General features: G+C 37.1%; 1 protein-coding gene across 2 annotated transcripts in view; it reads right to left on the bottom strand.

The window, feature by feature from the left end:
• OSBPL9 (oxysterol binding protein like 9) overlaps nt 1–8,198 on the bottom strand; it is a 53,383-nt gene extending 45,185 nt beyond the window's left edge. For both annotated transcript variants that reach the window (XM_009644633.2, XM_009644634.2), the window contains exons 1-2: nt 8,151–8,198; nt 4,172–4,250 (exon numbers count right to left, since the gene is read on the bottom strand). In XM_009644633.2, the coding sequence (XP_009642928.1) occupies nt 4,172–4,250; nt 8,151–8,189 (118 nt within the window). In that variant the 5' untranslated portion in view covers nt 8,190–8,198. The remainder of the gene's footprint in view (nt 1–4,171; nt 4,251–8,150) is intronic.
• Nucleotides 8,199–17,361: the final 9,163 nt, after the last annotated feature.

Genomic DNA, 17,361 nt, shown 5'->3' with positions numbered 1-17,361 from the left:
CAAGTAGTGGTGAAATACAGGTCTAAAGCCATTATAGTTAATTTTGATACTTAATACAAATGCTTAAAAACTCAAATTCTGATACTGCCCAGCAACTAAGGTCTTTGTGGATGCCAGTATATCCTTAGTAATAACTGTGTCCCGCATTAACAAAAATTCCCTGCTTTTATGACATTAAGGCAACCTCTTGCTGTGCATACCTCCCTCTTTTCTCAGCTGGGATGGTAGGCAGGCACAGATCAAGCTAGAAACTGGGGCAGGATGGGGAAGAAGGAGAAATCTACCTTTACCAGCTGACAGTTTTCATGTAATAGGAGAATAAGTTGCACAGCAACATTCATGCTTCATTTCTCAGATACTTTTGTGGCAGGAATAGGAAAGGAAAGACAAAAGCTAAAGCAAAATCATCTCAGATCAATGCACTGGACTGCTTCCAATCTTTCAATACTTTATTAACAAAAAGCAGCGGAGACAAGACTGATTTCCTTCCAAGGAACTGTGCTGCAGGCTGTAAAAACAAGATCTGGGTTTTCAGGTAGGAGTTTAAAAATCTGAATTCTTGTTTCTGCATACAATGTGTGTTTAGTGAAGTATTTCAGTCCAAATAAAAGCCAATATTGCTTCAGGTTAGACAGCAATTTAAATATCAAGAAGGCAACAATACCCTTGACGGACTATCTTGAACATCATGTTCCTACTCTTGAATTTAAGCCATGAGCATCCTAGTGAGCAGAAAGAGCAGCTAAGTGATATGAAGAATAACTGACTTTCGAAATTGAAAGAGCTTATAGCTAGGTGATGATAGAATGATGTTAAAAGAAAAAAACAAAACCAAAAAAAACCCTCACAGTGTTTGAAGGTTATGGAACATTTAGAACAGGCACATGTATCACAGCAAGAAGAGATATATTATCAAGAAAGAGCTTCCTTACAGGAAGGTACATTAGACTAAGAGAATTATCCCAAATGTCTTGCAGCAACTTGAATGAATTTTTGCATCTAATCTGAACAAATCCATGAGGGAGTGCTTTGAGATCAACCCAATTCAGAAGCCTTAGAATTAAGCCCCGAAACTGGATATATGCTATGGCCAAACAAGAACCAATCAAGAGATTAAATACATTACTTTTAAGTATATTTTAAAATTTATGTGGACATTCTACCCCTCCCTTCCCCCTCCAGTGTGAATAAGTGTCAATACAGTCGTACATAACAATAAAATAAAGGGGCAAAAATCTGCTGGGCACTCTGGCAGAGCTAAAGTTAAGCTGACAGTAAAACCAAAACATGCTGGTTTATTGCCTGTATATATCCAATGAACTTCTTTCCTTTATACCCAGGTACCAAGTGTATGGATACCATTTGATATTTACGCAGTCATCATTCAAAGCCTAAATTCTCTTCGTAATAAAAAATTTTTAACTTTTACTAATATTCAACACAGAGATGGCCACTAGGAAGCACAGTTCCAAACAGAATAGAGGGAGATGGTCACAGGCAGCAACAAAATATGAACTACACACTGGAAAGACTCAGAATTGCCCAAGATCCAGTGACAGGCAAATCTTAGTGGAAGATGCTAGAGGTTTAGTGCTTCAGAAATTCAGTTACACACATACACACACATATGGAAACAACATCCCTGTGAGAAGTTGATCAGATATCTTTAAATTACTTATTTACCCTTCATCTCCTTACTTACATCTCTAGAGTGTCAGACAGATATGCAATTTTGAGCAATTGACGTTAAAATAATTAATGAATCCAATATGCAGTTTTTCCTTCTTTTCCCAAATTCAAATTCAGTCACTGCCTGTCAGCAAAATTTCACTGAGGCCAAAGAAGATTCAAGTCTTCACCAATCAGTACTTAAAGTCTGAGTACAGGAAAACATTTTTCTTCTGGAGGCTGAAAGAGAAACCGTTCCACTGCAGATGGGGCCCTAACTTACACACAGGTCAGCAGATCTTTGAAATCTTGGTATTTTTAAAGTTCTGTAGTTTTCCCAACTAGGCTCCAGGTTGTTTAGATCCCTGGCTGTCTTTGAGAATGAAGGCAGGCAGTAAAAAGAAAGGATGAGATTGTATCTTTTTAAAAGTTGCCATTTCTGAAGCCGTCTTCTCTTGTACAAGACTTCTTTTATAAAGGGTGAATGTATTTATAGCTATGACTACCTCGCAGAAAAAAAGGTCTATCTAGATCATGTATAAAAAAATCTTAGAAATTAATTGTTAGGAATACTGTATGTTTTCTTGGATTATTCACAGAATCTGTTCTACATATTCTATGTAGTCTCAGAATACATATTGTAATATTTACATTATTACCCATTCATGACTATCATGTCACTATCATAGTGACATAAAGTAAAGCCTGTGTAATACTGAATTAATTTAATATAATGAACAAACATTTTTTATATATATGACATAAGGGTTGCATGAGGTGAGTGACCATAAAAACTACAGATAGTTCCACAGAGATTTTTTATACTGAAATATCCCAGCACTAATATCTTGCCTGTCTTTTTACATTTTCGCTTTACAGCCACATATACTAATACTGTGCTTGTATCATTACAATTTGCTGGCTATCAGGGATGTTCTCTTCGTAACATGCTAATAGAAAAAGCATAATACAGAAAATAGTGTACAAGATCTTAGTTCTACACTAAAGGAGCATACACAAATCCTGACCTGATATGAAATGCACCCAAATTGAGATAATAAAGCATGAGATGTTATGTGACAAAAATTATCAATATTACTTAGAGCAGAACATTACTTGCATCAAATACTATCAGTCTACTTTTAAGACATCTGACTACCCAAAACAGAATATAGCATATAAGAAATCAGTGCAAATAAGGCATATTAAAAAGGTATATCTTAGGAACTAAAGATGAGAGATTTCTAGATTTACCTGTATCAAGTTCTCAAATATTCAGCAGTATTTAGCTTCATAGTACTGAAAGACTGCCACAGTACAGCATTCCATTACCGCATTAGCAATTAGCTTGCATTTTATCAGTTATCCTTGGGAACAGTAGATTTAAGTATTACTGTGAGCTCAGCATTATGAAGTTATGTTTATGAGGCTTAATGCAGTGAAAAGCCAGAGTATAGCAACAGCACTGAGGAAGAACTGTAGCACAAGGAATACAGATAGCAGAGACAATATGGTATACAATTAATATTTATCATTAAAAATATTCTCACAAACACAGCAGTATGAACCCCCATTTCCAAATCACTGATTTAAAAATACATACAGTACAATATAGGCTATAGAATTATTCCAGTTTATATAAATAAATATGACTGCTGACATGCAAATGTGCCGCTTGGATATTTACAGTTTCCAGCTCTATGCAAAGCAATTAAATGATTTAGTCACTACATTTTAGAGGAAAAGCAAAAGGACTAACAAATGTTAGTTGAAAAATATTTTCATCACACTTCCCTAGGATTTTAACATTCAGAAAATAGAAGTTCTCTAGTCAATATTATCACAGTATTTTGTCCTGCTGCTACAGATAAAATAATTTGAGTACATAACAATTATATAGTACCTTACCCTTTCTACCGGTGAACCATAACATGCAATGACGAAACATAGCAGTGGCAGATGGCATTGGTGTTAGTAAATGTGAATAAAAGGATAATAGCAGAGAAATGGTGACTGGCAGACAAGACACAGAAATGTAGATGAAATGAATGCAAGCTGGTAAATCTTGAAGCAAAGCTCCACCTTTAAGCCAAATGTTGCCTCTAGTCTCCTCATAATTGAGCATTAAGTTCTATTTGGATACAGATTGCAACCTTCAGACCAGTCTTGATTCTCTTCATACAGAAATGCATAATTGTATCTTGATAACGAAGATCAGAAATGTTTTGTAAGCGAAACCCATAATCAGAAGCCCATTACTTTCTCCCCTTGAGTGATTTATTCTTTACATTTTTAATCTCCAAATCCTGCCAGAGCTACAGTCTCTTTCTAGCACACATGTATCCACTGCAGATGTAAATCCCTGCCTAACCTGCAGCACCCCTGGATCCAGAATGTTCTCAGTGTGCTCATTCATGCTGTTCTGTTGCCAAACATTTAAAATAATCCATCAAATACAAGTGGAATCTATTATAAGAAAAAACAATCTCTTCTTTCAGCTCACCCTGAAAATGGAAGGTTTTCTGATCAACAGTTATTGTGAAGGTGCTGTCGTCCTCATCGTCTATACCAATCACAGCTCCCTGTGAAACAAAGAACAAAATCCTGATAAGGCAAGCAGTGACATCAGCAGCATACACTCTATCACTACACCACTGGAATTTAAAAAGCATTGACAAATTAGAAGCAAACTGAATACAGTAAGGAGCAGAAAGATTCTCTGTTTAGTGACAGGATGCAAGTCAGTTCTTTAAAATAATACAATTTTAGTTGCAGAAAAAAACAATAATTATTTGTAAAACTGTGATTTTCTGGATAATAATATGCATCTTTTTTTTGTAATGGAGGGAGCTTTATGCTACAGCATCATTATAGTAAACAGTTTTCTACTACATTTCAACTTATATTTTAAAGAGTGGGAAGCAATATTTTAGAAGTCCTTTCCATGAGTAAAAATACTAATTCATAGATACTCTGCAAAAAGAAGCTCTTGACCTGATTTTATCTACCAGTCTATAAAAAAAAAATAAAACATTCCAGCAAAATTAATTTGGTTCATCATATCATGTCACTGCTACATTGCATGATCTAATTTTCAGTCCCTAAGTAAATAGTATCAGTAAGTCAACAGGATATATCAAAAGCAGCTAGCTTTGACTTCTAATTCCTCATGAATTATTAGAAGAAAATGCAAATAAATTATAAAGGCCGTCTGTACTCAGCTATTTACAAACCTACATCATCTTCATTCCTGCCCCCCCAAACACTTAATAAATAATACAATTTTTCACTCAAGAGAAGACGACACTGAAAAAGAACCATTCCCGGCCTCTGCCAACTCCAACAAATTGTAGTATTTAGTTCAAAATACTTCAAAAATCACCAACAGATTTACTCAGTTTCTCTTCTCCTTCTGCAGGAGACACAGCATCAGGATCTGCTTTATCCTCTCCCCTCCCCAAAAGACACGGACATCACTGGAAGGTGCACATATTTAAAGGGTAAATTCTGCCCTTTTGCTGTCCAAGTAAACAGCAAGCAACAGCAGTACAAACACCTGTGAGTCAATTCCAACAAGCGCTTCATTTCATTCAGCCAAGTATCATACAGCAACCACAGAGTAGGGGGTTAGGTAAGTATCAGGCTGGCCAAAACATAAGTATTGTTTTAGTACGGACTTAGGGGCAGGGGCATCTGAATCCATCTTACTCACACACATTCTTCATAGCCCCTATATGAGGATTCTGGCCAACGATACCAGCTCATGCATGGCTGGGACTATCACAGGCACCACAAGACTGAATGAAAGGAACAGGTCTTATTTAATAGCAGCACCAACTATATGTAATTCAAGGCTATATAGCAGGAAAGGATAGCTTAAACTGGTTTCTTCCCCTCCACTGCCAAAAATGTGCCACTTAACTTCTCCAAAGGAGTACCTTCCATATAGGCTTTTCAAGGACAGCTCTGCGATCGCTATAAGAGAGGCACCTAAAAAGTGTACCCAAGACAGTATAATTCTGAATACTTTTAGTGCCAGGACATAACAACAATCAGACAACTAGCCATTGCATTTGGAGACTATCTGGTAATCATGCAGTGTGCCAGTGACATGACACAATGGGCCAGATTAATTTTGCCAAAATGACTTTTTTTTTTTTTAAATAGGCCAGTAGATAAAACATGTCTGGCACTTTAAGTACATGTTTTGCTACGCAATAAATCAGATGATCACTGCCAGTTGTAGAATATCATTCTCCTCACCAGCTGTTATCAAAAATCTGTAAGTCAGACACCAAGAACATGACCAAGATATTCTCCCCAGAGAATATAGGTAAAACTAATGTAAGGCTAAAAAGGTCAGACTAGGAAAGCTAAATCCTGCCTCCATCCTAAGTGCTGGGAGGAAACTGAGAAGGAGGAAGAGCACACCATTGTCTGTGATCTGAACACAAAGCTGCATAAAGTGCACGTACTCTAATTGCAATGCTGAGGCAAAGGGTCTGAGCGTAAGCACAGAAGATGCTTCTGTTGTCATACAGATAATACATATGGACAAGTAAAAGAAAACATGAAGTGTGAAAGTTTAAGTGTACATTCCAGAAACCTTAAGCAGGACCTAAGCATAGTATAGATGACATAGATTCCTCTATGAACACACCTTCCTAAATACACTGTGACAGTCAACAAAAGGATTTGGAGATGAAACTTCAAGCCTATGAAACATGTATCAAGAGCAAAAAGGTGAGGAACAAGCTTTTAAAAATCCGTTAAAGGGAACAGGAAGTATTTTAGCCAAATTGCTTAAATTACATGTTTGTTTATGTTCACACCTACAGTTACAAATCAACAATTACTCTAAACAGAAAACCTCTTTGATAGAATTTCAGACTGCAGAAGCCCATCTGTTCAGCTATCAGTATCACTGTCATCTGCCAGAAGAGCCACTTTACAAAAGCAGAAAAAAGACAGATTCCTCCTTCCCTCACAAAAAAAATAAAAAGCATGCCACACACATTCAGCAAAAGAATGGAGGAGTCAACAAATCTTCAGAAAACTCCAAAGAGTAATTTGAGGTGGGAAAGTGGCAGATGGGGGAAGAGAAAGAGATTGCTTTATGTCAAATACACATAAAAATGGATCATGCAATATTGAACAGATTGTTCACTTTTAATATTTCCTAAACTGACAGGATGAGACCAGCCTCCACATTAACAGGCTCACAACACTATTAAAGCAGGCATGTTTTTTCACACTAATTTTTCTACACAATGCAAAAAACATCCTCATGAATCTTTGGGAATGTAATGTTCTAGACAGCGGTTTGAGTTTACATTACCCTTAAAGAAATTCTAAATTAAGATACCAATACACTAAACAGGGGAAAGTGCAAAAAAATCAGCTGGAATCCAGATGAATGGAAATTGTCTGTATGAATCTCAGAATTGGTACTCCTTTATTAGGCCCACAGAAAGACTAGAAAGGAGTAACAACAGAAGTAAGGAATAACTGGAAGAAGCAGAGTTCTGCTGCAACACTCATCACATTGTGTATCAGATCACAGATCATCTTCTCTATACTTCTCTTACTTCAACACTCAAAATGCTCCCATGCACACCCATTATCCTCCTGACTCCTTCCCCCTATTTACATCAGCTCTTCACATGACCGCTGCATACTAGAACCAGAGGTTCTATGAGGAATGGGAAAAAATACAGAAAAAGGACTTTTGCAAGAAATATTTTTGGTAAGTGCATGACCACAAGGTAGAAGCTGGGCATGTGCAAAGACATCACAGCATTCCCAGCTCACTTCAGTACCTGTCACTTCAAGCTACAACAGCAGCATTCAAGGTTAAATGTCCCGAGCCAGAGTGCCTCAGATAGGTAACACTCAGCTTTCCCACTCTGCATCTTCTTACCTCTGTTTCCCCAATTTGCATCCCCCCTCAGCTGATATGGCAAAAACTTTGCCTGCTGTGTTCTTCCTTCCCTTTCCAGACCTCCTTTGTTTTACTTAGCTCAAGCACAGTCAAATGGCAGGCCTAAAGATTGTCTAAACTGGCAGAATGGAGGACACAGTAAGAGAATAAAAGCAAATCAGAAGGACAGAAGGAAGCAATGACTTCTGTAGGTACAGAACATATATGTATATACATATGTATCTCCACACACAAAGAAATGAGAACTGCAAACAGCAACTTCTTCATAGCATGCTACTACTAACCCATCTTACTCTGTCATATAATGTTTTTATGCAATGTATAAAATGTATGTTTTTATACAATATATAAAGTTACAGAATGCAATTAGCCCAGCATTTCACTTGACCTCTAATGTTTTCTTTCTTTAAATACTTTCACTATTTCAGTATTTTGCTGAGTCAGGAATAGAGCCCAAACCTCAAAAGTCTCCTTGCAGTTCTCTCCATTAGGCTGTATTACACACAGTAAGTCATTAGGTACTGAATAAAACAACACTTACCCTGAGTCTAACACAGCCTCGGCGTGATCCTCTCATCATTTTGTCTTTTGACTGAAACAGAAAAAAACAGATCACTGGATTAACAAATACAGTAATAACTGCAAGGAGAAAGTTAGTTATTCAAACAACTGAGAAAAGAATAAAGCATTGTATAATGTTTTATTGACTGATTAAATGAGATGCAATGTCTGTTACAAGATAGGTTAGCTCTTGCACAAAAGAAAGTATACGACCACGGCAGCAGGAAAGTAATCCTTCAAAAAATAAGAATATCCCACTTCAAGAAGTTTTGTAGATACCTTGAAGAGATACTTAGAAGATGCAACCCACATCTTTAGAGAAAGTAAGAAGTAGTGAAGAAAAAAGGAATTAAGGAATATTAAAAAGTGACAGTATGCTGATTTATATCTTCCTCCTTACTCTCCTACTCTCAGAAAAGTATCCATATAACAAAATCCGGCTGTGCAGGCAGAATTGTACAAATTAAATTATATTTGTGACATAAAGTTTCCCAGATTCATACCCGTTTTCATACAGATGTAAATTTCATGTTTAGACAGGTTTCTATCTCTACTTCCTAGAGAAGTACAGCCTGTTTTCATTAATTACAACTGTTAGAAAAATTATGTTTAGAGCCATTTAAGCGGTAAGAGCCCAGATCAGAAAACAGGATTCCTACGTCCATAGCCAGTGCTCAAACCTGTGGACTAGCCCATCTTGCAGCTAAATTACTGAATGGGCAACTCAATTCTAGCTTGAAATTGTGATACCTTGAACTTTCAACTATTCCCAGCACTGACTCAGGTAGATTTGTCAGTAACTTTCCGCCAATGTCATAAGTGCTATTGGGCAATATTTGCAAGCCCAAGGAACACGCGTACAAACTCCTTAAGATAAGAAAAAAAGAAAACATTTTAGACATCCTAAATACTCAGTTTTCCGATAGACGCAAAACATAATTTCTGGTTTTCAGCTACCCCCACGCACATAGTTTCTGTTTTTTAAGAGATAAATTACATGCCATTGTAGCCTTATCTGCAAAGGCAGTCTTGCCTAATCCAACACCTTCTCCCTTACCACCCAAATATTCAAACTACATGTTTCAGGTCTTGAAAACACAGCTATCACTGGTGACTCATGAACAGGTTCTCGTGCTGTCATCTTCTGAAATACCAACTTCTTTCCAACAGTGCCTTAACAATTCCAGCTAGACAATATATTGATACAATTATGACCAGCCCTGTTTTCTCTGAAGCCATTAGACAATGCAATCTGATTGATATCAGCGAGAAAAAAGACAGGAACCAAAACTATCGGTCTTAACAGCAACAAATTATTTTTCATCTGCTACCTATTTGAGATACAGCTACAAGGAAAGCACAAAGCAGTCACTGCAAGTCCTATTCACTAAAGATAATTTTAAAATATAGAAGTCAGAGCTTCAAATAAAGATATGGTTTTGCTGATCTCTCACTCAATTCAGTCTCTCATTTATCAGAGTTCACTTCTGAATGTTAGAAACCATCAGTATTAATCTATTCGTTTTCACATCAATACATGTTAGCTGGTCAAAATTAAATGGATTAAAAGACCAGCAGTGCATCCATAATGTATTCTAGAGATACAGAATTTCTTTGTAGATTTCCTGAATGAAAACTTCTACATAGGGAAGATTTTTTTGAAGTTTTTTTTCAAAAGCTCAAAACCGGGAAAGGATCTAGAAACAAAGTTACTCTGATAATTTTCTAGCAGAAATTGTATCTACTTGGGACACACCTCACTAGTGTGCACTTTTATTTTTTATATTCACTGTCTTGAGTGTTCACCTAAAATGGGAGGACACTACTGAGAGCTTATTACTCCCTCTGGTGGTTTCCAGAAGAAATACTGGCATTGTCTTAGCAGGAAAGAAAATACCCGGACTGAGGATGCAACTCTGCAGAACCCTAGCAGGTCTGACTGTCCGGATCACACACTCCAGGCCCCCCGGCGTGCCAGGCAAAGCACTCCCAGCTCCTGGACTGAGCACAGGCAGGGAACCAAATCGGACAAAAAGCAAAGGTAGCAGAAGAGACATTTGGTTTGGTTTGGTTTAGATCCCTCAACCAGCTAAGTGCAGGGAAGATGAGAGCTAGTCCAAGTGCAAGGGAGGGCAGAACCCCAACAACCCTGATACCCACTGTGCAGACAGACTATCAACTCAAATGCAAAAGATACTGTAAAAGCCTTCCTTTTTCTTGTACACCACGGTTTAATGGAATGGAAATTAAGTTTAAACATGATAATGTTCTTAGTCTGCAAAAGGATTCACAAGCTAAATCACAGGTTCAGAGTGTGGTCCTATATACTTACAATTTTGCCATCTTCAGACAGAGCTTTAATTGGTTAATACCATTTATAATGAAGCGGTAAATCTAATTCATTCTACCTAAGTGGAATAAAGCACTTATCATTCCAGTATCTGAATTCCCTGTGCACTAATGCATGCACCTATCACGGCACATAGTGCTGTATTCTCTCATCAGAATATAGCAAATCTGTTACTGATTGCTGCAGGAGAGTACTTTAAAACATAACTCAGCTGACATTTTACATTTGCTCCCCTCCTCCAAAAGCAGGATTTTATAAAACATAAAATTCAGATAGCTTCAGCTTCCCCTTAGAGCATTTATGTTTTACCCTTTGCTTGAAATTAGGCATGGGTATCCAATATGTCCTGTACTTGGTCAAGTATTCTTGGATAAATAGAGCCATGCCATAACTGTTTTGAGGAATGGTTCCACTTCACTGAACAAAATCTCATACAGCAGAAAAACATCTCTGAACGGCTAATAAAAAGGTCATGTTTTACTTTCTTTATTATATTTAAAGTTTTAATATACAGCTATCTTTTTTCAGTGATCAGTTTTATAACCAGACAAAATTACATTTTCAATAAACTTTCAATACAAAGTTTACCGATTTTTATGATATGGATTTGAATAGGCTACAAGCAGACAGCAACAGGAGATAAACTTCAGCTGAAACTCAAATAAAAATTTGTAAAAATTAACAAAGCTATACAATACTACTGCAGCGGGAACATAGGTATCTCACAAAAAAATATGGCTTTTATTGTTTTTTTTTTTACATGCACACAGTGAAGTTAATCAAATACAGAACTGATCTAACATAAGGCATTTCAGGTAACCTATAACTTCTTAGAGAAATGAAAATAATGCCTGGGTGTATTTAAAAGAACCAAAACCAAAAACAAAACAAGATTAAAATCCTAACCCCCAAAAGGCTCCCAGCCCTCCTGCATTTTCAGAACTATTGCTATTTCATTTGAGTTTTAGCTGTTCCATGGGAAGTTTAAGATTTCAGTATAAAACCCAGCTGCTGTCTGCCTCCAAAACTTCTCAGGCACAAGTTCTGCTTGTGCAGAAGTGCACAGAACTTGAAGAGGTACATTTTTGACTCACAGTACTGCCAAGGAAATCCCTAACATAAGTACACAGATGAGCAAAACCACTTATGATATTTATTTCCTGTTAGGGGTGAAGAACCTGGGACAAGCTCTATTTATGAACAGTGATTTTTGCAGTTTAACCGCATCTACAGTCTGGAGCACTTTCCATAATAGTCATTGTTCTCATGAAATGCTAAGGCGATCCTCGGTTTTCAAGCAGAAATAAAACCCAACAATTTAGAAACTTTACATGCTGTTCCCAGCCCACCATTCCTCTAGCTCCCTTGCAAGGCACACCCCAGTCTCAGAAGAGGACCTCCTTGAGCATCTAACAGCCATGTTGTCTCTGCAGCTAAAGCTTTGACTTTTGTGGATGCAGGCATAAAGCATGAACCAAAACACTGCAGCAGTAACTGAGGATGCAGCTGGGGCTCATTTAACCTCAACAGATGCCATGTATACCTGAAAAAGGTAAGGCAACAATTTATGGTTCCTGACATAGAAAAGCATTACGCTGCTTATAGAATCCCACATGAAATTAATATGTGACAGGCCTCAACTGGATCAAGGTGTAAAAAATACAGCACAATCACAGGACCTTCCCTTCAGCCTCTTCTCCACGGAGCACAGCTACAGACTAAACAGCCCATATCTGCAACAAGACTGGGTATCTGATCACCATGTTGACCTTTTCAAATTTCTAAATACAGTAATTGCTATTAAAAGTTCATACTGTATAACTCTAAGTTATTTTTAATAGAGCTTATTCGTTAAATTGTCTCTCTCACCTGGCAATTAGACTCAGCTTAACTGCATTCCCAACCGGCATTGAGGAAAGACTTTTAAATAGCTAGAAACCTTAAACTAAATTGTAATCTAACAACAACAACAAAAATTGGTCTTCTAGATTGCTACTGGTTTTATTTTGCACACCTAATAAATAAAATATAAAAAACATGCAATAGATGAGATTTTGCAGGTAAGTGAACAGATTTAGTACTAAACTGGTTTTCTTTGGATACACAGTTAGCAGATGATCTGTACTCTTCTGATTTGCCAAACTGTTCTCATCTTGATTCCAATCCTATGTGAGCATTCAACTACTCTTCATCAAATTAATGGAGCAGACAACATGGCTGGCTTTGAGAAGACACGATGACATGCAGTTCAGAGTGCCAGTACATTAACCCATCAGATATTTCTTAACAAATCTGAACAGGCATTAGTATGTTCATATTTAGATGAGAAATGCCAATGATATGCACTGCTAAGGGCTGATCAAGTATTGGAAGACCTAAAACCAGACCCACAGCCTAACTACTAAAGAGGAGTCAACTATTTAAATTATAATCCTATAACAGTTTATTCAGTGCACCAAAACCTGTGATACAAAGTTAAAATTATGTACAAAATTCAACTTGGTGTTGCATAAGTCATCAATACTTTTTATCCTGTGTCCATAAATGGAGAATTCTTTTTCTTATTATATCTAGTTTGCTTGTAGTTTTGTCTTTTTTTATTAGACACACTGAGCTGTTTGTGGTGCATGTGACAGATCAAGTTATTACAGGAAAAAGTGTCACCTCAGCTGAGAATGGAAATCAGAGACCTCAAAAGGAATGTTTGTGCAAAAGCAGATGTTTTTTTCCTGTTTTCTTGGTGGTTTTGCACACAGCTGTTGATTGAGAAACTATATTTGGAAAAGGCAGGAAAACACATTCAACTGAAAGTCTCTACCATAGAGGCACTGAGCCATGACTCCAGCTTCAGAGGTATAATTTGAAATCACGTTAACCAGATTTGTTTTCAGTTCTCCACTAACGGTTCATGAAACTGCTGCAAAATTTGAGTCCCCCTCCTCAATATCTGGATTGTACAATCTGCAAGCAGTTCTTCAATACAGCACCACCAGTATTAAAGCTGCTAACTAGCAGCAATCTTTAAAACGTATGAGGGGGAAAATATTTTTACGCCACCACAACTACTTCCTCCTAATGACTGTTTTCACAGAGATTTTGCTCCTGAAAGCATTCAAAGAGCATATGTTCTTAAAAGTAGTTTGATGGAATGATTAGCAAAACAACAACAGAATATGTAAGCATTTAAATCTATTCTTCAGACATTTATTGATGCAAGATCCATTAAGATGATGGGAGGCTACCCAATTTTGTTTCAAGAATACACACTATGGAGTTGTCATACACAACAATTTTTTCTTGCAACCCACACTCACTGTACAAGGCAACTGTTTAGTCTACAACACTTTGAACAGCTCTCCTTTCAATACCACCATATGCCAAATATCTACAAAGTTTAAAATTATTTTAAGGAACTGACCTTCCTATCCACTGGCCCTGGTTTTAGCATTGTTTGCACAGCTATGCCAGTTCTGCTTTCAATTTATTATACAATTAAAATATTTATTTAAAGTGTACACTTAAACGAAGAATTTAAATCAGATTTTCAACCTTGAGGGGTTCTCTGAATTATTTCTACAGGATTCCCAAGGGTAATCAAGCCTATAGCTGATGTGTATTTAAGACAGCACTTCTGCCAGAAAACACAAACAAAAAGCAAATTGCATTCAACTCCCTCTTCCTCCCTAGCCGTTTCTTTGTCTTTGTGCTATCTTCCAATATAATGCCAAGACACATTTTTATACTGACATGTAGAAAACAAATGACAGAACAAATTCAGCTGAAAAAATACATCAGCAGAAAGTTATTTTTCAGCTGGAATCCAGCTCATGGAACAACTTTACAGTTCCTGTGCCAGCAGAAGGCAGAAATGAGCCACTTCGAGACTTTTCTGTTAAATACTGTCAGTGCAGCCAACTACACACTGAAAAAACCACAATGCTTCAGTAGACTTACATTTGCTATACCTTCAAGAGAAAACTTTGGTGGATTTATAAATCAAAGAATACTGAGGGGAAAAAAGAAGTAATTTGTCAAACCATTGGTCGAACTGATCCAAAATGGCACACAGTCATTCATTTCATATTTTGCTCTTCAAAAAAAAAAAAAGAAAAAATGTAACCATTTACTTAGATAACCATTTGTTCGAGCAAAACCATGTAAAGAAAATATTTGCATGACAAGTCCAAATCATACTCTCTAAAATATATAATTCATAAATAAATTTAAACAAATGTAATTATAAGCAAAGTTGAGGGTGTATATTTGAGGGGGTACATTTCTACTCTGAAAGAGAAAAAAATTTGGCATTTTAAAAAACTTTTGTAAGTTTTTTAAACTTGGAAATGCACGTGAGAAACATCTGCATTCACACTTGCAAGTAGTACTGCTAGCGTTCACTGCAATACAACGAAGTAGAGAGGAAGGAACAGACAAATGAAAACAGAAAGAAGTGTGAACATGAAATTCTTTTTTTTTTTTCTGACTCAGACTTGAAGTAAAATCTTTTGCCTTGCTCCTTGAAACTTTTAATCATGTTAGAAATGTAAATTTAGTTTAATTCATTTGCTTCTGATGTATGTATCGAAATCTCATATAGGTTAACATCTACTCATTTTACCAAAAGACAAAGCATACTAATTAAGGTGGGGTTTTTTCCCCACAAGTTCAATACAATTGCACACTAACTCTGTGTGAACGTTTATTCCACATTAGGGATATTTTTCTGCAGTCTATTTTAAGTTATTACCAAAGAAGACTAACTACAACAGTGCAAGGACACACCTATGAAGAGACATATATTTCTGGATGTAGCTCTGATGGGAAGTTCAGCTGCATCAGAAGTTATTACCCTGCAGTTTTGCACAGCTCCTCTGCCAAAGGTTAATTGGCTATTGGATGTACTGGAGAAAGTGCTTCCTGCAGGCGCAACTCTCTGGATTGAAATCGGCTAAGGAGTCTGCGAGAGGTGATGAGCAGGTAAAAGCTGATCAGTTAACTATACTCTCTCCTATCAGCAAAACTGCTTCCAGATTGCATGTCTATACAGCCAGGCTGAGACAATCTCAGCCTTCCCCACCCATGCATTACGCTCATAGGGAAGGGCCAGTTTCAGGCTCAAAAATCGTTCAGTTACACAAGCAAAGCAAGGCAACCATATTGCTTTAGACTGAAACTGGCTCAGAGGGAACGCAGTATACGATTCTATGTACCTGATCACATAGATAAGCCTTTAATTCAAAACACGAGTCTGCATATACAGAATCACAACAGGCCATTTCCCCACAAAAATAAAACCCCCAAACCTGAGAATATTCCAAATTAATGTTGCTTACGTATCACAGCCTTATAAACCACCATTCAGGAGTTATTACTCTAAAACTAAAGGTAGAGCTGAAAGAAACAGTACCCCAGCACCTTCTCAATGCTAATATTAGTACTTGTGAGGCATGTGGTTGAGTGGGACTTGATCTGAATTATCTTTCAAACCCACGCCCCAGCTGACCCTACAGCCCCATGAGTAATCATGCCAACACATATGAAGAAGCGTGCGTGCTGAAGGACCTGTTCTTTCGGCAGCCAGTCTTTCAACATGATACACACCCTTAGGTACAAGAATGAATACAGATGTCTAGAGGATGGCATAACAAGTACTTTACAGACGTGCAGAAAAGATAGCATATGGATAAAGAAAGCATTCTAAAGTAAACGTAAACTGCAGGCATTTCTTAGCGGTAAAGGCACACAAAGCAGAGAACATGATTTGATTTCTTGAACCCAACTTGAATTTTTTAGGACAGCTAGTTAAAAAAAGGATTTTTAAATTTGTGAACTAGAAGTCATTATAATAACAGAGAACATAATAAATTATACAAAATAAAAGTGTAATGCATATGTAGGGATACTTAATCATAGGAAATAATGAAATAGAAGACCTGTTTTTTATTAAAAAGGTGAAGACCATAAAATGAAAGTCAGTGCAATAACCAGAATTATTATTATTGTATGCACTAGTCATCAGCAAACGTTTCTATTTCTGTAGCTGAGCATTAAATGACTTTGCACCTTGGACCTCTACTTAGACTGCACTCACCAATTCATCTGAGTCTAACAGTTGACATTTGAACAGTCATTAAAAAGCAACTATAAAAGCACTTTAATTTCTCCATCCGTATTCCAAGTGAGGGATTTTGAGCCTGCATGAACCAAAATTGTTTGAGAGCCTGTAATTGCTTTGTGCTGACAGCCTTATAAAATCCTAGGTCTTGAGAGACATGCTCCCTCATAGTAGGGCTGGAAATCCAGATTTAGGGGAAAAAAAAAAAAGTTTTATATGCAGTGCTTCTGTATACTTTCACAGACAGCATGATACTCCAAGTTAAGTTAGTTGTTGTAAATCGATTACAATTTACTACAGGTTAAATCTGTATGTGTTCTATCCAGACTGACACACTAATAATAATTGCTGCATGCTAGGAAAACTTAACTGTGCGTGCACGCAGTTCAGCTAGTTCATCTTCTCATTTAAGGGCATATCCTTGAAAAAATGAATTTGTACTGTTAAAATACTTGTAACTTAATTAACTTTTTTATGCAAGAAGCTGAACAAACTAGCAAGTCAGGATCTGTCAGCAGTTACGCAAAAAAAAAAAAAGTGTCAAGGAAAACATCACTGTTTCTTAAGACACTGCACTTTAAAAGTTCGTGCTTGAAAGTAGGAAGTCCTCAGCTGAAGCAGGGAAGTCAGTCTCAAACCGGGAAGCAATGTGCGGCCGAGGCAGCGAACGCGGCATGTGCGGCGATAACGCGGCGGCGGCCCCCGGGTACGAAGCGTCAGGAGACC

The sequence above is a fragment of the Egretta garzetta genome, unplaced genomic scaffold (assembly GCF_000687185.1).
Source record: "Egretta garzetta isolate BGI_Z169 unplaced genomic scaffold, ASM68718v1 scaffold768, whole genome shotgun sequence".
NCBI classification, from domain to species: domain Eukaryota; kingdom Metazoa; phylum Chordata; class Aves; order Pelecaniformes; family Ardeidae; genus Egretta; species Egretta garzetta.
This window is presented reverse-complemented; position numbering and strand designations above follow the sequence as displayed.